Source organism: Pseudoliparis swirei, chromosome 23 (assembly GCF_029220125.1).
Source record: "Pseudoliparis swirei isolate HS2019 ecotype Mariana Trench chromosome 23, NWPU_hadal_v1, whole genome shotgun sequence".
In the NCBI taxonomy this organism is placed as follows: Eukaryota; Metazoa; Chordata; class Actinopteri; order Perciformes; family Liparidae; genus Pseudoliparis; species Pseudoliparis swirei.
The window spans coordinates 15,284,436-15,308,575 of record NC_079410.1 but is presented as its reverse complement, the minus strand read 5'-3'; the positions used below and the strand labels follow the sequence as shown (position 1 = coordinate 15,308,575).

The following is a 24,140-nucleotide window of genomic DNA, read 5'->3' as shown; positions in this document are numbered from 1 at the left end:
GCATCTCATCCCCACATGATCTCATTTATGTGGAACATTACCTCCTCCTTTTAAACCATTTTCCCTGGTTGTTAACACCCCCCCCCCCCCCCCCCCAAGCCGCCCTCCCCACCCAATGACACAGTGCCACAATCAGGAATGTGAGTGTGGGGGGAGGAGAGGCTGTATGAACACAGCTGGGCCAGACACACAACGTACGCATACGTTTTGTTTGAAGAGAGAGAGAGAAGTGCTCACATCGTGCAGCAGGTCATACGGTCTTACGGTTTGTGTTTGTTGTGACTTCGTTAAGATTTCCTCGGCGGTCACGGGGTCGGCTTTTGTCTTTGTACCACGAGCAGTTTTTTTTAAGGCTTGTAATTATTTCCCTGCAGCATCCCTCAGTAGAGGGAGAGTCAAATTGATAAGAATAACATAGAAACACCTCCATGAATGAAAATCCTCTGACGGCAAAAGCAGCGACCTTATTTCCTCCCAATGAGCTTATAACGTGTACAGAAAAGCAGCTCCATGAAATGCACACACATCATAATTGAATACGCTTTTGTGGTGACGGTAGAGCAGGAAGGATGAAAAGTCATCACGCGGTCACGAACGTGTCTCTGAGCTCCCGAGCCGTCCAGTCAGAAATATTCTAAAACGGACGCTCCTCCAGAACCACAATGTCAAACCGTATATAAAAACACAAATTAGCGATATAGCCGCGAGCCACGTGTCCCTGAGAGAAAAGAAAAGTACGATATGTTTTGCTCTTCAAGTAGAACATCCCGTTTAACCGCTATTGTCTCGTCACCTGTTGGCCTCGTTGAGCCGGCAATGGGGTTGAACTGGTTTCTGAGCACACATACTTTAGTCATATTGCCACGTTGGTGCACGCACACACACACACAATCTCACATATTGTTATGTAAATTTCTGAGCGATGTGGAACATTTTAATTGGTTTGGCATGTCTATATTTCTAAAACTTTGGTTGGGTTGTTGACAGCGCGGCGGGATACTCTTAAACTCGTCGTGAATCTCCTCCGCAAGACACAGGATGCACATCGACCTGCAGAGGCGGTGCAGCGCGCCCTCCCATGTGGCCGGTGAGTTCACCGGCATCCCTCTGCTGTTCCCACTCGGCCGCCCGGCTCGGGGGTCGTGGGCGCAGACAGCTACAGCCATCGGGATTAAAGGCTCGTCAGCGTTTTTTCACGTCCGTAAAGCTCCACTTTTCAAACAGGTTGCAGCTCTCAGCTGTTTAAAAGGCCATTGTTGTTCTGCCCTGCTGGGCTTTCAGCAGGAGCCCGGCTCCCCGATGGCCGCTGCATTCCTGCATCCTGCTTTGGAGTGAGTGGATGGAGTGAGGAGAGGAGTGTGTGTGTGTGTGTGCGTGTTAACACATATGTAGTGGCTGATGATTAGGACTGCAGCAGGACAATACCATCATGTCCGAGAAAAGCCTCTAACAAACAGAAAATCAATTTTTACTGGATTTTCCGAAAGATTATAATCCACAGTTTTATTTGTATTTTTTCTATTTTGTATACATTTTTTATGTTTCGACAAAGCTGAACTCTAGATTTTGGCACACGGTTTTAGAGATTTACACTTCTAACTAAACAGACGTGTTATAATCCTATCAGCAGGACATCCACTGCTCTCCACTTATTTAGTCTTTTCAGTCATGCATCTTAATTATCTGCTCTCTAATTGAAATTAGGAGGGGATATAACCACAGGGAAGAGCTGTGTGTGTGTGTGTGTGTGTGTGTGTGTGTGTTCACCACTTCACCCACTAAACACACACTCAAAGCAGGAAGCCGTCGTGTGGTTACGAGCTGCTTTGCATATTCAAATCCAGTAGTTTCTCAGGGCGGCATTTTTTTGTGCTGTGTTTCAATGACATCATTCAGGTGGTAATGGGATCCCCTCGTGGCTGTGTTTTATCTAAGGAGCATTCAGAGTTTATGTTGATATTGTAGTTAACTTCAAGTGGCGAGGACGTGTCAGGCAAAAAGAGTGCAGGATACAAAGGATGCATTTCTGTAGGAGAGGAGGAAATAGCAAATGTCAATAACAAGAGCGAGGTTTCCCTTCTCTGTGCTCTGAGCCTGCACAGGAAGTCAAGTTTAGACTTAAGAACCACAGAATTTTTTTTTCCAAGTGCCTCGTTGGTTAAACTGAGTGTCTGGAGAAACCCGAGCATGTCAGCAAGTTTGGGCTCTTTGTGTGTGTGTGTGTTGCTTTTGGGGAAAACCGGTAGAAGACAAACTGGTCGTGCCGAGGCGACGGATACGAGAGAGGATGTTTTCGGGCTCCTGTGGGAAAACAGGGGACTGATGACTCGGGAGAATAGCCGAGTGGCGACGCACGTCCCACTCGGTCCGGAGCCGGCCAACGGGGAACCGTGCTGCCTCCGAGACCCAGTCAGACCCTGTGTGTTCTGGGTAATCACAGGGTTTGGTATTCCCAGCGCCGGGAGGGGCCAATGCGGTTGAAACCGGCGTGCTGGAGCCTGTCTCTCGCTGGGGCCCGATACTCCTCCTCTTCGTCCTCTTCATCCTTCTCCTCTCATTCACTCTCTCGGTGCTCCCTCCCCTCCTGTGCCGGTTACAGTGTGTGCTTCGACTTGTCAGAGCCAAACCGCTCCCTCGGAGGAATTCTCTTCCTTCTTTTCAACCGTTTGCTTTTTCATTTCCTCTTTTTTCTTCTATGTCTTTCCTTTCTCTTTATCATTTTTTATTCGACACCCCCAAACATTCCTCCTTCCTGGAGCACTTCTTCATGCTGTTTTCATGCCACATAATAGGCCTCGGTTCTCGCCTCTCAGAGGAAATAGCAGGGGCTGCTTCCCATTGTTTAGACTGCAAGGCTTTGTGTGTCAAAAGCATTTATGCATCTGTAACATATCTACTATATATTTAACTGAAAGTATGCTTTGGAAAATGGTGTGTTTGAACATGTGGAAGAGGGAATGTTTATTCCATTGTATATCTTTAAACTTAAAAACATAAGGAATCTAAATGTTCAAACTTATTTTGCGTCTCATTAGCACACGAAAGCATGTGAGGAGGTGGGAGGGCGGTGAGTGGAGGACCAGAGAAGGATGAACATGTGTGAACGAGTGGAAGAGCCTCCGTGATGGAGAGTGGAAGAACTGCGAGCCTTTTTATTCACAGGAGCATCTGGTGATGCCGCCCCGCAACGCCACCAAACTTCCTGCCTCACGACTGCCACTTCCTGTTGTTATGTGGCCGCATTACAGGCCTGTCGGGTCAAGTGTGTGTGTGTGTGTGTGTGTGTGTGTGTGTGTGTGTGTGTGTGTAAACATGGGGTGCTCATTTCGTGGGAGGGTTGCTGCTTATAGTCCAAACACGTTTATCTCTGTTCCGCTAACATTAAAACCCACTAACACACACATTCACACACTTTAAACTGAGTTTCAAGAAACACAAAAAGGTTACGGGGTTTAGATGTTTTTTGGTCAGCTGACTTTTTAATTAATAGCGTGAGTCAGAAGCTTTTTGGTAGAGGCATAAATCATTCTAAGTTACTTTAAGGGAACAATCACACCTATCTTGTGCAAGTAATTTGCTCTTTTTAATTGTAGCCCCGGAGCGTTCTCTTTGACTTCCCGGCTGAATAACGCTGGCAACAAACACAGGCGCACCAAGCCGCACCTGGAGCGTCCTAAAACGCAGCTGTCTGTCCACGGCCTCGTGGACGGAGGCTGTTCTGTCGCTTGTAGGAAAGGAATTTAGATCTATCTTCTGATCCGAGGGAACTTTTTCCATGCTCATGAGTCATAGTCTTTATCATCGGAGTGTTTGTAGGATGGGTGAAATCCAGGATGACTCATATTAAACCCATTTCTCATTTGAAATAATTAGCTAATTAATAAGACGTCAGAAAATAGTGACACATGCCTTCACACTTTTCCCCCAGGCTAAATAGTCTCGATAGCTTGTTTTGTTTAACCAGCAATCTAAAACTCAAAGATATCCACTTTGCTCTAATTGAACACTATTTGAATAAATACCTAATATATATTTGAGAAGCTGGAAGTGGTACATGTTGGGCTTTTTTTGCATGAAACAGAATTTTAACAATTAATGGCATATCAAAGTGTATGCAGAAGCTTTAGTACGGTGCGGTGATTGATTTGGGACGACGCACAGATAATGATCCTGAACTGTCTCCTGTATTTTAGATCTGCTCCTTAAGTCAGAGAGGCCGAGGGAAAGTTTGACAGTGAACATGCAGCACCAGATAACTAAACCACAGACGACGTGACCTCCTCCTCCTGTTTGCTCAGGCGGTTGTGTTTGATTGACGGCTGTGGGCCGTCGGGGCAGCAGGGGAGTGATAGTTCTCACGTGTGTCTGTCAGCTGAGCGAGCCGGGCTTATTTACTCGGCTCCAGGAATGAGATATTTAGAGAGCGGGGTTCAGATTCTCTGTCAGATGTCAGCGCAGGGTTTGCCTCCTCGGTCCTGTCTCCATGTGGCCCTCCTCGATGGTGGAAATATGCTTATGGGCTATATTGTCATATTGCCGTGGCCCTGTTGATGCTCCGCCCACTCCTCCTCTCTACCTCCATCTGCCTGATGGATCATGGAGGTCTGGATCGTGGTCCATGACTACTACCAACTATTCATACACTCTGTCATATTCATTGAATGTGTTGTAACTCTGAAATGATTCCTTCTGGTCACATGACATCTCTTGCTTCTGTCCATCCTGGAGAGGGATCCTCCTCTGTTGCTCTCCTGAAGGTTTCTTCCCTTTTTTCCCTGTGAAAGTTTTTTTTCTCTATTTCTTGGGAGTTTTTCCTGATCCGATGTGAGGTCAAAGGTCAGGGATGACGTATGTGTACAGATTGTAAAGCCCTCTGAGGCAAATTTGTAATTCGTGAGATTGGGCTTTACAAAATAAGCTGAATTGAATTGAATTGAAATTGTTCTGACCTGGCTTCATTCAGGCAGTCGAGGGGTGATGTCACCAGTTTGTCCGTCTGAAGTCGCCTTGTGCATCTGGAGGGAACCATAGTGTGTTGCATCGAGAAAACGGCATTATTTCTCCAGGGTTGGTATCAATTATGCGAAAATATTATAGATTCTCCTCTGGATTCGAGGGAAAGGATGATGATCATTCAGTTCTGCATCATTTATATTGAAGAACATGTTCGGCATCTGAACATGTGATAATCTCAGATTTATATCCCATGGATGTCATTGGAAACACATCTACCGTAAATATCTGTAAATACAAATGCTGAATATTTATTTATTTACTCCATATGTTCTGGATGTGTTGGCCATAGCACTCTCCTATGGACTTTATTTGATAACAACAGACGTTGGTGGTTGAAGAACCCATTTTTCGACCATCAATCTAAACGTATCAAAAGCATATAGAAACTGACTCTCTCTCTCTCTCTGTCTGTGTCCACAGGGTAAGGGGCGGAGGGATGGTCTCTCCTCAGCCGGTGACAACCCTCGGCCAGCGATGGCGACCCGGCCGGGAAGGGAGGGGGTCGGCGTGGGCTGGAAGGGTCCCCGGACGCTGGTCCTCCATAAGAACTCCTCTGGTTTTGGCTTCACGCTCCGCCACTTCATCGTCTACCCTCCAGAGTCGGCCCTGCACACCAACCAGAAGGTGAGACCTGCAGGACCTCGAGAGATTTGAGTTTCAAGATGTTGAAAGGTGTTGAATTATGTTCGACATAAACAACCTTAAGGACGGGCCTCGTGTTTTTCTTCCTTTTTTATTTAGTGTCAAGTGTCGTGAAGTTCTTTTTTCAACTTCCATGTTTATTTTTACAGCGCACATGGTCTCCATTTCAACCTCGCGGGCGTTTAAAAGGCTTTTCAAAAGCTTTACATTTAACTTGCTGAACAGAGACAATTTGAGCTTGGAGATAAAGCAAATCAGCCTGGAGTGGAGGGTCAGGGAGTTGGAGATTATCAAAATGAACTCACAGACACAAGGAGAAAGCCAGCAGACTAAATAAAGACATTGGTGAAAACAACCGAATTTCCCTTTTTGACCACCTCCAAACAGACGGACTGGGAAGTCTCCATTGTTGTTCAGTATCAGATCACAGGCCGGAGTTGTTTTTAGTTTCTGGAGAATTCAGGATTGTTCTGGTGTTTTGGAGCCGTCCTCCATGCGAGTGAGCGGTTACTTAGCTCTTTGAGGTGTGGGGGGCAAACGGCTCCAGATGTGAAATTGAGGGATGTGGAGGCTGGGGTGGGGCGAGCCAGCTGAAACAAGGCCTCTATTATTATTCTACCACCCCACCATCCAGCAGCTGCAGATAGGGACACAGATTGAATGAGGTCTGTTGTCTTAGCCTGGTACCACTCTCTGGCAGGCAGGCCGTACCAGGCCGGCCTCGGACAATGAGCCCACTGCTGGCCTCTGGCCTCGGTTCTGTCCTTGTCTCCTCTGCCTCGAGGGTCACATGGCGTTTTGGGACAATCAGACTCACAGATCCCAAATTACCCTCATAGTGACCAATTAGAGGCCCACCGGGTGCATGACTCAATTGGGCATTTATTTCATGTTGTCTGTAGGTCCGGAACGTCTTCAAGAGCCTTTAATTGTATTATCTGGGACAAAAGATCCATCTACTGTGTGGTCCAAGCAGAATTCATCTCTGTCTTTCAAAATAGCTTGAATACCTTCTTCTTCCGGCATAACCCTCTACCATGTTCTAATAAATCTAAATAAATAAATCATAATAATCAATGCACCTTGTGTGTTGCATGAACCTGTGATTTTGTGTCAGGTGGAATTTGAAAGTTGACAGCCTCGGCTTGACCTACGGTGGCTTTGATTCTTCAGTGTCGACATAAGTTCTGCCAAATGAAAACATGGACATGTATATTTAACAAATACAGCCAATGTTTGCCGCTACCTTTGACTCCTGAGCTGGGAGCTCATAGGTCGGGAGAAGGTGCTTGCGCGTGTATTTGAATAATACAATCTAACTGCTGCAATCTGCAAAAAAACATCAGCCCAGATAATTAACTAGATAATAGATAGTAGATAGTATGTCATTGTGGGTGTAATGTTATGATGGTAGTTTTACAAATAGTCCCTTCCAGCTGCTTCAGACTATTCTGGTCTGGACCTGTAGGTTCAGTATTTGACCCAGAGGCCCAGACTCTTGTGTCCATCTCTCTCCTAGTGCTCTGTCCCGGATGAGTTCAGGCTGGGGCTGCTCCGTTGTCGAGCGTCCCCAGCTCGGAGCTCCATTCTGGGGTCGGCAGCTCTTCTTTCTCTGCCCCTAAACCCCCCACCATTGTCTGCAGAGCCAGGAATGAGCCCACTCAGCGCAGCATAAAGCCAGGCAGCAGTCAGCCCACCGTGCCCCTCACCCCAAACTGTCCACTCAGCTTAGTGTGTGTGTGTGTGTGTGTGTGTGTGTGTGTGTGTGTGTGTGTGTGTGTGTGTGTGTGTGTGTGTGTGTGTGTGTGTGTGTGTGTGTGTGTGTGTGTGTGTGTGTGTGTGTGTGTGTGTGTGTGTGTGTGTGTGTGTGTGTGTGTGTGTGTGTGTGTGTGTGTGTGTGTGTGTGTGTGTGCGTCCAATCTTGCCACCAGCTCTGTGTCTATGAGACGTTACTGGTACCTGTAGACAGTCTAGTCACGAGATGATGGGGAAGTCCCCGGCGTTTGAAGAATCTGGTTAACATTCATTATTGATCAACTTTCTTTTTGCAATGTGTATTATGGGAGGGATTGATCAGGGGAAGTTAAGATTGTAAACTGAGTTGAGTTCAGTGTTAAAAGACGGAGCAGGAGCTCTCCTGCTTGTGTCAATGCTGAAAAGTAAAAGCCCTCATCCCAGCTCCTCTGTCCGACAGTAAGATGTAAACGCTGAATCAGCATGTGTTCATATTCATGCTCGTCATAGTGAAGCGCAAACTCATTATTGATCTCATACACTCATCCATCTCAATCTTTCATGACTCTTCTGTCATTAGTGGCAGCCACATTACGTTCTTGGACAAAGTAAAGCTTTTCCTCTGAACCATTAACATGGTTCAGTTTATTCTGTGCCACTGGATCTTTTCAATGTGTTTTAACATTTCTGTGAAGCACTTTGATCTACATTGGTTGTTTTGGGCTCTGTTGCCGACTTTGACTTGAATATGAGTAGTAATTCTGTCTGTTTCTGTTTTTTGCAGGATGAGGAGAACGGTAACGGAAAGGGTGAGTGTTTCTCTTTTTCTTTCTCATCAGACAAAAGATATAAATATTGTACAGTGGGATAGCGATACTGCGATCTCCTGCATTGCCTCCTGTCTCTTCTGCTCTGCAGCCTATCTGCGCCCCCTACAGGACGCTATGCAACACTGCATCTAAATGACCAGTAGTCAAGTCCAACTGCATTTAGATAATGATATAAGAACAATAGCCAATGACCGTCATGTATAATTCATGGTCAGGAAGATCATAAACACAATTAATCTAAAGACTCTCATCTTTGTACACCCAGGAGCAACCTACAACTTCGTTTCTTTAAAGTTAAAATGAATTTGTCCTTTTTGATTGCATTCAGCGCTCTGATCTTTTCACTTCTCCTTCCTTGTCCTTTGTCATGCAGGGTATCAGAAAGGCCGATTGGAGCCAATGGACACCATATTTGTGAAGAGCGTGAGGGAAAAGGGGCCGGCCCATCAGGCGGGCTTGTGCACAGGTAAAGGAAACATGTGGTGCAGGAGCACGGGCGTCATGCTTTGCATTGTAAATCTGTCGGGGAGAGCTCGGTCACGTGATGCTGCGGACGTGAGCAGCTTCAGAGAAGAAAGGAAGCACAGAACAAAAACAAACCTTTTGTTATCAGCATTAGATTATATAGAGAATTATTTTTCCCTGACTAGTGACAAGTTGTTTCTTAACATCATTAGTTAATAATCGTTATAATAAGAAGAAGTAGAATAATGATTATTATAATAATCCTAATAATGTAATCTTTATAGCACAACAAAACCCAAAAGCAGCAATAATGACAACTGTAAATGAAAGATAACATATGAGGTAAACGGAGACAACTGAACACACCACCGAACAGAGATACGATGAAGATCCAGTTCAACACTTCACAGACATGTGGGGAATGGTGGAGTAAAGGAAAACCTGTTTATTGAAGCGTGTTTCTAGGGGATTGAAAAGATGAAAATTGATTTTGCGAGCCTAATTTCCCCAGGCAGTCTGTGTCAGCGAGCCTTGCCTGATTATCTCATGTTGCATTCTGGCTCATCAAGAGTCAGCAATACAGCACGGGACCATGCTTTTCCATGCTTTAAAAATAATCAGTAAATTCTTTAAACCAGTTGTGAATCTTACTGGTAGCCAGTGCTACCACTGGGGTAATATGGCCTCTACGTTTAGGACCAGTTACAATTCCAGCTGCAGCATTTTGAACAAGCTGGAGACCAGAGATTGAATGTTGACGGAGGCCGGTATAGAGCGAGTTGCAATGGTCTAGACTAGAGGAATTAAAAGCATGGAAACAGAACTGCACAACTATGTTTACCTGCGTCTTCAAAGTCAGGTCAAATTCAAAAAGGTTTCAGTCCCTTTATTATATAAATACTTCTTCTCTTGAGCTGCCTGAATATGGCTTTCCCAGATTTGCTTTCAGTTAACTAACTTTGTGACATCCGACATACAGAGAGCGGTATGACAACTCACGTGTTCAAGTTAATTTGATTGAAGTGTTTCTGTTGTGTCTTTTGGCAGAAGCTCAGACAGAGCAGACCTGTAGACCAGTAGACCAGTAGACCTGTAGACCAGTAGACCTGTAGACCAGTAGACCGGTAGACCTGTAGACCAGTAGACCAGTGTGCACGCTGCAATACAAGATGTCACATCCAGAAAGTCACATGCAGTAATGTCTGAGCACGTTGAATGTCCTTCAGCCTGGATGGAGTCTTTCTGAATGCATTCAGACTGTGAACACGAAGTTCTCCGACGTCTTTTTCTGCATCCTTAGTTCTCAAAACGTTAACCCGTGCCGACATCCCATAATGGATGTGCAAGTTTTTTTAGAAGGTCACCCAAAAGATGGTTTCTTTAACCCTTGTGTCGCCTTCGGGTCAATTTGACCCGATTCAATGTTTAATGTCGGTGTTCTTTCGGGAGTCAACAAACAAACATAAAGTACCTCACACTTAAACTTGGAAAACAATATTAATTCTAATAATTTTCTGGAGATTTTAATAGCTGGGGTCATATTAACCTCAAGGGTAAAATATGTTAGTAAATATAAAGGCGACAGGAGGGTGAAACATTGAATCGGGTCAAATTGACCCGAAGGCAACACAAGGGTTAAGACAATGAGCCTCGCTTTTTATTATAATGATGGAGGAAATGTATGTTTGAATGATAGTTGTTCGTCTTGGTGCGAAAGATTTGAAAGTGAAGGATCGTCAAAGCGTATTCATGATTTGTTTTGTCCCTGGTGTGAACAGGACTTTCGGCTGATGCACTTTGCATGCCTCCCTTAATGTAGATCATAGACTTCATGTTTTGTTGAAGCCAGACACACCTTGGCCACTGGACCGTAAATAAAAAGGATTTTGTAGTAAATTAAAATACAACTTTTTTCAGTCACGGTATTTTCAAGTTTTGATAGCTTCCTCAGTCCCTGCTTTGTCTCTCTTGCCTGGAGGTCTGCACCTGCGTGTGAGGTCAAAGGTCAACATACCTGTTATTCTTGTCTGTATAACCCGTAAAATAGGCTGGATATGATAACTTGTCTTTGCCTTGCAGGGGATCGACTGGTGAAAGTGAACGGAGAGAGTGTTCTGGGAAAGACGTACTCGCAGGTGATCGCCCTGATTCAGAACAGGTAAGACCTCCTGCCCGGCAGCACGCCGAGCCTCCGCTGTGTTGATCTAGCCGACCATCTGTTTGCTTTTTCATCGTAAGCTCACCATCGACATGACACACACGCAGTCGCTGGTATTCGTTTGCTCTGCCTTTAAAAAAAAAGAGTAGCCTGAAGCAGCGTGCTCGACTCACGATGCTCCGAGTGGCCTCCGAGACAGATACTGCGGCTCTGCAGATTGGAATGGAGAGACTCGAACAAGTGAAACTGGACTCTGGAAGGTGTTATCTGGTGAAACTATTTAAGCCAGGTGACCTTTTCTCTTAACATGCTCGGGTTAGATTCTGACGTGTTATTTAGTTCAGTTCCTGACCTTCTTTTAGACCCCAACATCCACATGGAGGTTAGAGGTCAGCTGCAGCACAGCCGGCCGGTGTTAGGGATGGTGCGACCCAACTTGTGCTCTCCTGATATGAGATACCTCTACGCCGACTGTCTGCTGATACCGACCCCCAATCTGATACCAGTGCCCCTCTGTTTACCTCACAGCACGGAGGTCATGGAGAACGTGGTTGTGGAAGGTGACACGAGGCCAGGGGTTGCTCCAGTGCGACATGTAAATCATAGCAGAAACACTCAACTTTGTAATGATGTCGGGGATGCGAGTGTATTCGATGTGGATCAGCTGCGTCTGGCCGATACCCGATCCACTTAAAGAAGACAATGACGCCCGATGCAGCGTCGGCAGATCGATTCTGTGAGCCGTCAGCCGGTCTCCACTCCGGCTGCTGGTGTTTTAGTTTAGTTTGTGTAAATTAGTCGGGGGATTTATATATATTTTTGTAAGTATATATTTCTGTGTATCCCACTTTGTCTCAAGCACCAGGTCAGGATATTGGCTACAAGCCGGTTTTTTACCTCCACGTCCTCTTTGTCTTCATTCTTCCTGTCCTCCCCTCGTCCTCCTCCCCTCTTACAGTGAAAGTGTGTTGGAGCTCTCCATTATGCCAAAGGATGAAGACGTGCTTCAGTTGGTAAGTGTGAGTATTTGGGATTTTTCACGCACCTCCTCTGAACAAACTAACACACACGTTTCAGCATATGCACACTTTACACACGAGGCTCGACACGCAAGCAGAGCGTTTGTTGGATTTTGGATTACGTTAGGACCCTGCAGGAAATGTTCTTTGCAGAGTTTAACCTGGATTGTCGAGGAATGTGGCGCTGTTGTTGTCGTGGCTGCAGAGGGACTCAGAGGCTCTGTGCTCTGTGTTGAGATTACATCACGGATTCACTGAAAGCCGCTGGTATCCCGACTGTCGGAGCTCAGATTAAAACACAAAATTGTGAAAAGCAGCTCCGTGCTCGTTCACACACCCATGTACTGTACAGCACATTTTTGTCGCTCCACAGGTTGCTCACATGATCAGACATGCATCAACACTCGCCCCTCCTATTAACCCGGAGCAACATGTCAACACACAAAACCACATATCAACAGATTTAAGTGGTCCGTCCACCACATTCAGGAACACCAGTGTCCCCGCCGCAAGAGGCCGACACTCATATCCACGGCTGTATGTCATATCTCGACATTATAAACCCACTCCTCTGTCCTTACACTCCTCCCCTCGCCACTTCGCCTGTATCTGCTGCATTCCTCGCATGACATCAGCAGTGCTGCGCCTCCTTCCACACTCCCACAGGGTGGAGTAAGGCAGAGCATGAGAGGGTGGAGAGAGGGAGAGAGGAACGATCCGACAGAGGAGAAAACAAGGAACAACAGATTAGAATTTTTTTTTAAACGCACGACAAGAAAAGTCCTAGAGAAGCGGGAAAAGGATTGAACGTGTCTGAGAGAAGAGCAGCGGGAGCGTTTGAGGTAATCGGTCTTCTGTCTCGTTCCTCCTCCTCGGTGGCTGTTTGTGGTGACGACAAAGCTTAACGCACAACCTGAGGACGGATTGTGTATTCTGCTGGCTGGTGAAGGTTTTCATGAAAAAGGTGCCGGTGCGATTTAGTTTGACTTCATCGTGAGAGCGGAAAAGGGATTTTTAGCGAGTATGTTTTGGTCCATGTGGTGTTATGAAGTTGTAAATGATGCTTTGAATGCAACACCGCGGCTAATTGATAAAATAGTCAGTTGATTATGGACTTGTTGTTTGCAATGGGCAGTCCTAAAGTGCCCCACAGTGGATACACACTGTATCTATCCTGTGTGTGTATACGTGATGACATTGTTGGGGACATCTGCTGCCGGCTGCTCCAGTGCGTGTTGTGACGTTGGGTCGAGGCGCTTCACGCCGCCGGCGAGCGAGCATGTGTTTGTGTTTAGAGCAGAGGTCGAGGTGAGAGGTCGTTCCACTCGGAGGCTTGTTGTGTAACGCAGTGGCATGAGGTGGTCTCAGAGTGTCATGGTTTTGGTCAGTGTTGTTATCAAACTTGTTTACCACGAGAGCAAATTATGTAAAGTCGTCACACACACACACACACACACACACACACACACACACCTTTCCTTCATGCCGTCTCGTCTTATCTCACGTCTCCATCTCCCTTCCCTCTCGCAGGCATACTCCCAGGATGCCTACCTGACAGGCAACGAACCCTACACAGGGGGAGCCGAGTACCTCCCACCGCCGCCTCCCCTCTGTTACCCACACACCAAGGCCACGACCCCTGCTGGAGCGCCGGCATCTGGCTCCATGGGCCAGAACCAGCTGGATAACTGGAGTCGCTGGCCAGGCTCTTCCAGCCCCTCTTCGCCCCTGGACAACCGCTCCGTTGTCGGGAGCCCCGCCAGCTGGCAGGAAGGACGGGCAGGAGAGCCGGGCGGTGTGGGTCACAGCAGCCCGGCCCACCGCACGGAGGAGATCCAGTACGGTATAACCAGCCAGCAACCTCAAGGCCAGACCAGGGGGCGCTCCTTCTCCTCCTCTTCCTCATCGGGAGGTCCTTTATCCAGCCCGCTGCAAGTCCACTACTCAAACCACCACGCTGCCACTTCCTCTCAGGCTCAGACACGCAAGTCCAGCTCCGCCTGGACCAGTCCCCCCCTGCCCCCCCTCAGCCATGGTCGCACCGGGCGCTGCCAGCAGGCTCTCACCGACTGGTACAACAACCAGGTGCCTGAGCGCCCGGCACGCAGCATGCAGACCCGCCACCGCAGCTACTCCCAGGACCGGCTCAGTGATTCGAGGAGGCAGCAGCAGCGGTCGGGCGGCTGGCCGCACAGCGCCTCCCAGGACACTCTGATGTTACTGCAGCAGTCGGGACCGGGACCCCAGGGAGAGCCCTACTGGTCTTATGGAGACTGGGAGGGGGGTCCAGGTCGGGGCCCAACTGCCACTAACTACACCCGAACACGCTCGGAAAACCTGCTCGCCCAGTACGATCGCCACGGACGCTCGTTAGAGATGCTGGACCGACCATTTGAGAGGCCCTCGTGGTCGCAGCAGGCTCCCCAGCCGCCCCCCAGGACTGACGCCCAGCCGAGGCAGGGGAGCCATTACGGTGCAGCACAAGCTCCTCCGGTGTCGCAACACACACAGTCACATTCAAAACACTCCCAGCCTCAGTCCCAGGCCCACTCCCAGGCCCTCTCCCAGCCTCAGTCCCAGGCCCACTCCCAGGCCCTCTCCCAGGCCCACTCCCAGCCTCAGTCCCAGGCCCACTCCCAGCCTCAGTCCCAGGCCCACTCCCAGCCTCAGTCCCAGGCCCACTCCCAGCCTCAGTCCCAGGCCCACTCCCAGCCTCAGTCCCAGGCCCACTCCCAGGCCCACTCCCAGCCTCAGTCCCAGGCCCACTCCCAGGCCCTCTCCCAGCCTCAGTCCCAGGCCCACTCCCAGCCTCAGTCCCAGGCCCACTCCCAGGCCCACTCCCAGGCCCACTCCCAGCCTCAGTCCCAGGCCCACTCCCAGGCCCACTCCCAGGCCCACTCCCAGGCCCACTCCCAGGCCCACTCCCAGCCTCAGTCCCAGGCCCACTCCCAGGCCCACTCCCAGCCTCAGTCCCAGCAGTCGGCCCCCCCGTGCAGGCGGCTCCCCCCTGGGCAGAGCATGGACGACCAGCCGGTGGGCTACCGCAGCTACAGCCCCTCTTTTTACCGCAAGACGGGCCGCATCCTGCAGCAGGCGCACTCTTTCAGGGACGCTTCGTACTCCGGCCCTCACATGAACTGGAACCCAACGCCTAAAACCAGCCCCCCAGAGGGCGCAATGGCAGCCCTCGCTGGCTCTGCCGCGTCCCCGCTCGCCGCCGCCACCGCCGCCGCCGCCACCCCCGAATCCCAGGACAAAGCGTACAGGCCAACAAACCACGAGAGGGAACGAGGGGCCGCGGAGGGGCCGGCGGAGGCGGCGGCACAAACCCAGGAAGTGGTGCTGAGGCAGAAACCTCCCACCGGGCGGAGGAACGCCCACGGCATGCGTCACCCTCACTACGCGCTGCCCGTGGACGGGCTGGAACCCTCTTTGTTTTCCCCCGATCCCCAGGACGCGGCTCCGGCCCCCGGTTCCAGGGGAGACGGAGCGCCACGCAAACCAAACGGCAACCTGGGCCCCCTCCCCACCGAGGACGACTCCCTGGCCTCGATCCCCTTCATAGGTAAGCGAGGGTCGTACGGGCGTCATCTCGCTTCTCTTTCACGGAAACTCCGACTGACCTCGAGAACTCGTCGCTTCCACTCAAACTTGTGTTCACACTGAGTGTTTGTGGGATGTGAGTGAAAGCTTTACTCGGATGAAATGCAGAAGCTTGAAGACAGAATTAGGAGTTTGGGGGGAATGTGTGCGTTTCCTTAATTTCCTTCTTGTCTGTCTATTGAGGCTCTGGGTTTCCATTCTCTCAGGGAGATTGTGTGCGTGCTCGTCTGTGGATGTTTCCATGGGGTAATACGGGCACTTACCAGCACTCTTACAGGCAGTGGACTGGTTTGACTGAATCATATTTGATGGGAATTCCCTTATCCTGCTGCTAAGGTCACCATGCTGAGGAAATGAGGTGGAGTCTGGACATCCTGTGTGTGTGTGTGTGTGTGTGTGTGTGTGTGTGTGTGTGTGTGTGTGTGTGTGTGTGTGTGTGTGTGTGTGTGTGTGTGTGTGTGTGTGTGTGTGTGTGTGTGTGTGTGTGTGTGTGTGTGTGTGTGTGTGTGTGTGTGTGTGTGTGTGTGTGTGTTTGAGAAGGTAGTGCTCGTGATCTCTTAAAATGCATTAATGGTTTAAAAGAAACACATTTATAGTATTTTAGTAAGTAGCATATTGTTTTTTCATATTAAATGTGTCAATGCCTAAACAAAGGACACAGTAAACATCATAAACATTATAAACATCATAAACATCACCATATTAGCATTGTCCCTGAGCATTATGCCACGCTAGCATTAGCATGTGGCTTAAAGCAGCACCGCGCCAAAGAGCAGCTCGGCCCCGAGGTCACTTATTTATAAATGTAAACAATGGGCCGCCTATAATCGTTTTCATGTGCGTCTGCATTACAGCTTGGCTCCCGTTCAACATTGTGTCACTTATCCGAGGAGAGAAAACGTGCCTTTTATTCCCGACCTAAAAGACTTGATGTGCTTTACCCTGCAGAGCGCATGACTGTGCGCTGCACAGTGATGGCCTGCATGTCGGTATCAGTGGACGGGGATGGTGCTCGTGTCCCAGCTTGTTCCCTGTTCTGAAAAGGGGCTTCGCAGGCTTTGTGTTGCCTTGTATCACTTGACATGTACAGCAGCCATTAAGTCAAAGCGTACGCAAATGATGTTCGTCGATCAGGTGAGCGGCGCCTCGTGTCACCGCCTGAGGAAAACAACCGCCGCCGACATTCATGCACCGAAGATTAAGATCAGCCGCCTCGGACCCTTTTGACCCGACGTGAAGCGAGCGTTGATATTTGAGCTCAGCCACGCTCGGCCAGAAAAAAAAGGCAATTTGAAGAGAGAAAATCCAGAAGGAATCTGCAAATCAGGAGGAATATCTCTGCGTTCCCTCAGTCCGTCTGTCAGAGCACATTCTTGCCTCGAAGCTTCACCTGAATCAGATGAAACCTGGCAGTCAGAGCTGCAGGCAGGGACACGTCTAACGGCCATAAACTGAATGTAGGCTAGATTCTCCCCATAGACGAGAGCATAACTATTCTGTTCTCTGTCTCCGTTCATCTCTTTATCTCTCTGACAAAGATGCTGATTTGATCCGGGCCTATTTGGGAGCATGGGGTTTAATAGGCGAACATTGTCGTTCTTGTCTGGCACGGAGCACAGAGGCAGCCTGTGTCTGACGGGGGAATGGGTTTTTATGAGATATAGAAAATGCTGTATTTTTATTTATCCATTATCTCTGTGGCTCATACAATGTGAATAAAACAAGAAGGGGCATGTTCACAGATGAAGTATTTCACTCTGTACCCACTTGCAGTCTTTCAACACGAATGGAAGCTGTAAATTACCACCAGGTTTTTTGTGGCGATCCTTGTGGGGAACAGAAGGGCTGCGTAGTCTCAGCTCCCGCCCTTAATGCTGCTACTGTGCTGCTCTGGAGGATGAAGGGGTTTGTGTGTCTGTGGGTGGGGGGTGGGGGGGGTCAGTCTGACTATCTTCGCTAGCTGGACCCTGGACACTCCAGACCAGGACCAAGACCGTCTGTGCTGCTTCCACATAGCCTCTCGTCCCCTCTAACGGTCTCATTTACAAGATTTATGTATTTCTTCTCTCTGTTTATCTCAGGTTTATAGTCTTGTTTATGAAGCGACAACTAATTTGATAATCGATTACTCGTTTTTTTTTAAAATTATAAAGCAAAAATGGTCCATTTTAGTTCATCTCAGCTGCTCAATAATGAGGATTTGCAGCTATTTTTTGTCTTCCATGACAACAAACTTAACATCTGAGGGGTTTGGACTGTTGATTGAAACAAACATGCATTTTAAAGTGTTTATGTCGGGCTTTCATTGGGATTTGCATGTTCACTATTTTCTGACATTCAATTGATGAATCAATAAATGGAGGAAATAATCAGAAGAATAGAATAGAATCTTTTCTACAGTCTGAATGCTCGTTTTAAACCATCATTTGCGAATAGTGGGCTGTTTTATTTGGGAAAAGGTCTTTTCCTGCTTTACATTATTCAACATTTAATTTATTTTCTCAAAATAATATGTGCTGAAAAACTAAATAGGTATAGGATAAGGTATGATGTTGATGCTGGTAACCTGACTCCTGCTCTAGTAAGTAAAGACGAGAGTTTTGAAGGAATCTTCACGTAGGATTTCGTCCTTTTGTTCAATGTATCTGAATAAGTGTCGTCACAGTCTGAGGACTGGTATGAGTTGTGGCAGAGTGAGCTGCAGCATGCTGCTCCCCTCTGCTGGTCCGGCTCGGTCTTGTGGCTCTGAGCTCACTCTCTGGCTGCATGTTAATGACGGCCTTTGTTAAACCCACAGCCCGGCTATTTCTGGGCAGAGCTGTAAACAGGCAGATTCCTCATCCCAGATTGGAAATGTTTTCCGCCTGATGTCGGACTCTAGTATGCACAGGAGTGAGGAAAAAAATGGCACGGTTGGTAGATGGAAGAAGGGAAAGAGAAATATAAAGAAAGTAAAGTAAGCTGAGGGTTGAGGAATGATTGCAGAAAGTTGCTGGGACACAGAGTTAAAATACAAATTGAATCCGAACAGGAGTGAGACGAGAGCAAAGCAAGAATTTACAAAAAGGCTCTGTGGTCTGTGCTGGATCTCGGACTGAGAGGCTGTGCTGCCCTCTGGAGTTTACTCAGAGAACACACCGCAGCCTCGCAGCCACTCAGTCCTCCTCACACGATGAAAAGCCACCGGCAAATCCAGCTTCTCCTCACGCAATGCAAATATGAGACTCTAATCTCATCCGTCAGTCAAGAGGTGTGTGTGTATGTGTGTGTGTGTGTGTGTGTGTTTCATATCCCTTTGAAACTGTTGAAGACTTGTAGCCTGGGTGACCTATATATTCTGCGTTATGCCTTTTTGTCATCTCGAACAGAAAATCATAAAAATAGCTTTAAATATCGACACCCAGTTGTTCAAACTATTCATATTTTTTCCGATTGTGGCTTTTCTCTTGTATGCGTCCTCACATCGATCAGATCACACTGTAGATGTGGATAAAGAACTGAAACCTGGAGCCAGTTAATAATACAACCGCCCCCCTTAGCGACTGAAAGGCTCTTACTTTGGCAATGGGCATCTCAGGTGCTGCAAACCGCTTCCTTCCTGCGGCTGCAGTTACAAGTTTTCAATCCTGTAGTTTGTTGTTCTAGTGCATTTGTAAGTGAGCGTAGAGTCTTGTGTTTGTGGTTTGTCCTTTCTTCGCTGGAATCCAAACATGTGTGGTGTTCGAGGATGTGTCGATTTTGCAGATGAAGAATTACGATTATTTAGAATTACAGATTGTGATGACTGAAATTGAAACTGTAAAAATTAATGTTCTTATTTTGTATACCTGACAATGACCCCGCGGCTCCTCGCCCTGCCTCTCCCTTACGAACCTCTCTTACACACCTCCTGATCTAACCCCCCTTTTTAATATCCTACTTCTTCCATTCCGGCCTTTTTCTCTTAACACCTAACCTCCCCCCCTCTCCTCCTCCCCTCCCCCCTTAACCCTCCCACAGATGAGCCGACCAGCCCAGGTGCTGATTTGCACGCTCGCCATGTGCCGGCGTCCTCCGTGGTATCCAGCGGCATGAACTCGGCGCCCGCCGTAGTCACCGGCCCCGCCTCCCCCACCTTCACCTTCCCCCTCACTAGGCTCTTCTCACAGGACTGCAGTGAGTGCCCCCTCCTCACTCCCTTCCTCGCCACTGCATGCAGCTGAAAAGTGTGATTAAAAAAAAAGGATGTTTAGTTCTTTTTCAGAGAGGGAGTGATCACGCGTGGTATTTAAAACCCTCCTGGTTAATTGTTGTCCGAAGTTATACATTTCAAGAGCGTCTAGCAGAGTTTTTCTTTTCCTCACTGCTTAGTTTCCATCTTCTCGATTTATATTTGCCTGTGGAGTCTTAAAAGTCTTTTTTTTCCACCTTAAATTCAATCAAATCTGATTTCAATCAGTTTCTAATCCAAATCAAATTGTTATCCTCCAGAAGTGAGTGTAATGTTTCATGATTCCACTACAGCAGTGTTGGCAAATCTGAGTATGATTCTTTTATTGGAAACAGGTGGAAAATAACACGAATAAGTGAAAACAAGACTTTTGAGGCTGACTAACAGACACAACTCCTTGCAACGATGAACATGTGTGCATGCAGCATTTGTAGAATTGCATGTTTGACAAAAACAAAAAAAAACATGTTTGTCTCTTTTGGCCTCCAGTTTATGAGAATTGGACAAACTTGCATGATACGTTTCTTTAAACAGATGCACGCCAGTCTGTGTTTACGGGGCCACACCTGCATGCCAGTGGTGAGAAAAGTGACCCGAGTTGATTTAATACAACCCAGTGTTCCAGATCGTCTCCCTATCGTTCATCCCAACCACACCACCCAAACCCTCAAACCTCCCCCCCCACCACCACCACCCCCTGCTTCCTCCCTCCCTCACTATCCCCCCTCCTAATCCGACTCCGCCCACTCGGGTGATTGGCATCACATCAACATTCTGTCTTTCTCTCTGTCTCTTTGTTTCTCCTTTCTCTCTCTGCTCATTCATCCTCTCACCGAGCAGGCAGTACTAAATCCGGTCGCCGTTCCTCCTATCTTCTAGCCATCACCACCGAGCGCTCCAAGTCGTGTGACGAGGGGCTTAACACGTTCAGAGAGGAAGGCCGAGTCTTCTCGTGAGTACCGTGGGTCTGAGACAGATGAGCCTTAATCGGCGCCCAGTGAAGAACACCGTCTCAGTTGTGTTGTTGTCCTTCACAGGCGGCTACCAAAGAGAGTGAAGAGCTTCTTCACAGACGGGGTGAGTGCTTCAGCTTTCATCACCTAAACCTGGTTCTTACAAACCTTGTTCTTTCTCTCTGCTCTCTGTATCGTGGACTACTTTTACATTCACGTGTGATTTTGTCAGAATCAAAACCAGAAAACAAACTATAGAGAAAAGTGGATGCCCTGCAGCTTTACAGACACAGTTAACAAACTGACACCTACATACAGGCAGTTAACTGGTATTTGCTCAACAGCTGAAAGCACACAAATCATAAGACTTTCTAACAGAATCTGTGAAAGCACCTAAAACACCTGATCCACGTGAATGCTTCTGATGTTTAGAGTGGCGTTTAACCCTCCTGTTACCTTTAGGGTCAATTTGACCCCATTCAATGTTTAACGTCGGTGTTCTTTGGGGTCAATTTGACCCCAGGCTGTTTTTCACTGTCAAACATAGAAGAAATATCAACTATTTTATATATTTAAAGGGCTATTTAGGTAGTCAACAAACAAACATGAAGTACCTCACACTTAAACTTGGAAAACAATATTAATTCTAATAATTTTCTGGAGGTTTTAATTGCTGGGGTCAAATTGACCCCAATGGTAAAATATGTCAGTAAATATAAAGGTAACAGGAGGGTTAAACATTGAATGGGGTCAAATTGACCCTAAGGTAACAGGGGGGTTAAGAGAGCTGTGCAGCTTTCGACCACAGTACGAAACGGCATTTCCCTTCATTTCCTTTTATCTTGAATATTGAAAGTTTAACTACTTTTGCTTTTTACTTTATTCACAGAACCATTGACAAGTTTTCTTGTGACCTGTTAAAATAGAGTGTAACTTCAGCACACTTACTGGAGAGGCATACAGTCACTAAATTAACTCTGTAATATCAGATGTACTGGTGCAGTTGACTTAGCTTAGCTAGCGTCAGCTAACATTAGCCACCAAGTGAGGCTGCAGCAGCCGAACTCCTGGGTACATTGCATTAAGCCCGAGAGGGTTGTGTCGCTCATGAATTAAACCTTTTATTCGTCAGGAATCTGCCTCTTCCAGTTTCTGCACATCAGAAAGTGTAATACATATTTTCATTTGCAATCGAGGTTTCCAACAATGTCGCTCCTGGAGAGAGTCGTATTCGGTCAGTGTCAGCTTTAATAAAGCTGAATCATTGTTATGTGAGTTTTGAAAGCAGCATTTGGCAGCGGCTCAACGAGGCCAAACAGATGCTGCCTCAGCTCCTGATGCATCAGATGCAACATTATCTGATGAAAATTATATATATATATAAAACACGGGTTACAACTAGACCTTGACCAGCAGCGATTACATGATGATTTGGCCTTGAACATTTACATGAAGTGGACTAAACGCCTCAGCAAACACATCAGCATGACAAAAGGAGATCAATCATATTCGGAAAGCAACAAACAACATCAACACATGTTGTGAACATTTCCTCGGTTGTGTTTCAGTCCCTGGACAACCTCGGCACAGCAGAAGAGGTTCGATCTAAACGCCACTCCACCTCAGAGCTGGGAAACGTCACGTACAGCGACGTGCGACAAGAAGGATGGCTGCACTTCAAACAAATCCTCACGGAGAAGGGCAAGGTGGGCGTGATTAGGAAACAGCTCCAGACAGAAAAGCCACGGAAAGCCCCCAGAGACTCACGTCTCGTCTTTGCTTCGCAGAAGGTGGGCAGCGGCATGCGTCCCTGGAAGCGGGTCTTTTCGGTGCTTCGCTCCCATTCGCTGTTCCTCTACAAGGACAAGAGGGAAGCGGTGCTCCGCGGGTCCACGATCGGAGGTGCGGCCGAGGACGAGCAGCCAATCAGCATCCGGGGCTGCCTGGTGGACATCGCGTACAGCGAGACCAAGCGGAAGCACGCCATGCGGCTGACCACGCAGGACTTCTGTGAGTACCTGCTTCAGGCCGAGGACCGGGAGGACATGCTGGAGTGGATAAAGGTCATCAGGGAGAACAGCAAGACGGACAGCGAGGTCAGAGGACACACCTACACTGTTAGACCCGTACCCCTGGTGTGTAGTTCTAACGAAGTTGTGTTTGTGTGTTGCAGGAGCTCGGTTTATCCAGACAGGCCCTCATCAATAAGAAACTGAATGATTACAGGAAGCAGAGGTGAGTCACCTGATAACAGATCGTGGATCTGCCTTCACCGCAGCACTCAGCTTGAGTTAAACCCGTCTCCCTCTGTCTCCCCCTGCAGTCCAACAGGAAGCAAGCCCGACTCCTCCCCCAGGATGTCTCGCATGAAGCCTCCCTTCCTGCATGCCAAGGCGGAAAGCGCTGCGGGGTCGCCACGCTCTCCCAAATCAGAGGGCAAAGGTCAGTGTCAGGGATCGACCAATCAGACACACCTGCTAGTTATTGTGCTGACATGAACTGTGTTATTGTTTTTGATTAAATGTCAGAAGTTATGAGATATATTTTCACCTGGAGAGAGCATTGTTTGTCCTGTAAGACGAGTTTCAGGTAAATATGAGGGCACAGTTCTGGTTAATTATGTTTTATATTTATTAGGGTGTGATACGCTGTGTGATACGCTGTGCTATGAAAGTCTAAAATAACAGTTATAAGTCCTACATTGAAGCTTAATACTCATGCTAAGGCTTGTGGACACAAGCACTACATATCATACTTGGTGCCAGTTTTCAATTTCATATATCCCATAAAAAATGTTTTACATTTTCATAAATTGCAATCATGGCTTTTTATTTGTACCATTTGTGATTCTTTGACCAGTTGTATAGAAATCAGATATTTGAGACACGAATCAGGATGTGTGTTTAGCTCAAATATCAGTTTATGTCATGGCACAATCGCAGGAGGTGTATAATTAATCCTTTAAATACTATATCTGCAGATGTACGCATATGTAACAGCCTTTTTTGGATGAGAGCCTTTAAATGTAAATACAGGATAAACCAAGACGCTCTGGGACACGCAGTGACGTTTTTTATCCGCTCTGTCCTCAGACGAGAGCAGTCCGCCCAAGTCTCCGTGGGGAATCAACATCATGAAGAAGACAAAGAAGGCCGGGCCTAAAGCTTTCGGCGTGCGGTTGGAGGATTGTCAGCCGGGTGTGATTAACAAGGTGAGCCTCCTCGCTGTCATCCGCCGGACCAGGATGCAGTGAAACCCCCACTGAAGGTTTCATGTGTGACTAAACTCCGCGTCCCCTCTCAGTTCATCCCGTTGATCGTGGAGATCTGCTGCGGTCTGGTGGAGGACATGGGTCTGGAGTACACGGGCATCTACCGAGTCCCCGGCAACAACGCCATGGTGTCGGCGCTCCAGGATCAGCTCAACAAGGGATGCGTGATCATCCCCACGGAGGAGGCGAGGAGATACGAATGCAGCTGAACATTTCACCGACGGGCAGCTTTCACTCAA

The 24,140-nt window shown here is 47.7% G+C and overlaps 1 protein-coding gene across 6 annotated transcripts in view; it reads left to right on the top strand.

Annotated features, from left to right (window-relative positions):
- The window catches only part of arhgap23a (Rho GTPase activating protein 23a), a 64,748-nt gene that overhangs the window by 31,533 nt on the left and 9,075 nt on the right, over positions 1–24,140 (top strand). For 2 of the 6 annotated variants that reach the window (XM_056406699.1, XM_056406697.1), the window contains exons 2-16: positions 5,437–5,640; positions 8,177–8,201; positions 8,596–8,688; positions 10,767–10,845; positions 11,804–11,864; positions 13,395–15,429; positions 19,467–19,622; positions 20,518–20,629; positions 20,715–20,754; positions 22,199–22,336; positions 22,418–22,726; positions 22,804–22,865; positions 22,954–23,072; positions 23,723–23,841; positions 23,934–24,086. In XM_056406699.1, coding sequence (XP_056262674.1) covers positions 5,437–5,640; positions 8,177–8,201; positions 8,596–8,688; positions 10,767–10,845; positions 11,804–11,864; positions 13,395–15,429; positions 19,467–19,622; positions 20,518–20,629; positions 20,715–20,754; positions 22,199–22,336; positions 22,418–22,726; positions 22,804–22,865; positions 22,954–23,072; positions 23,723–23,841; positions 23,934–24,086 — 3,705 coding nt within the window. The remainder of the gene's footprint in view (positions 1–5,436; positions 5,641–8,176; positions 8,202–8,595; positions 8,689–10,766; positions 10,846–11,803; positions 11,865–13,394; positions 15,430–19,466; positions 19,623–20,517; positions 20,630–20,714; positions 20,755–22,198; positions 22,337–22,417; positions 22,727–22,803; positions 22,866–22,953; positions 23,073–23,722; positions 23,842–23,933; positions 24,087–24,140) is intronic. The other 4 variants (XM_056406694.1, XM_056406695.1, XM_056406698.1 and 1 more) reach the window with 4 other exon arrangements.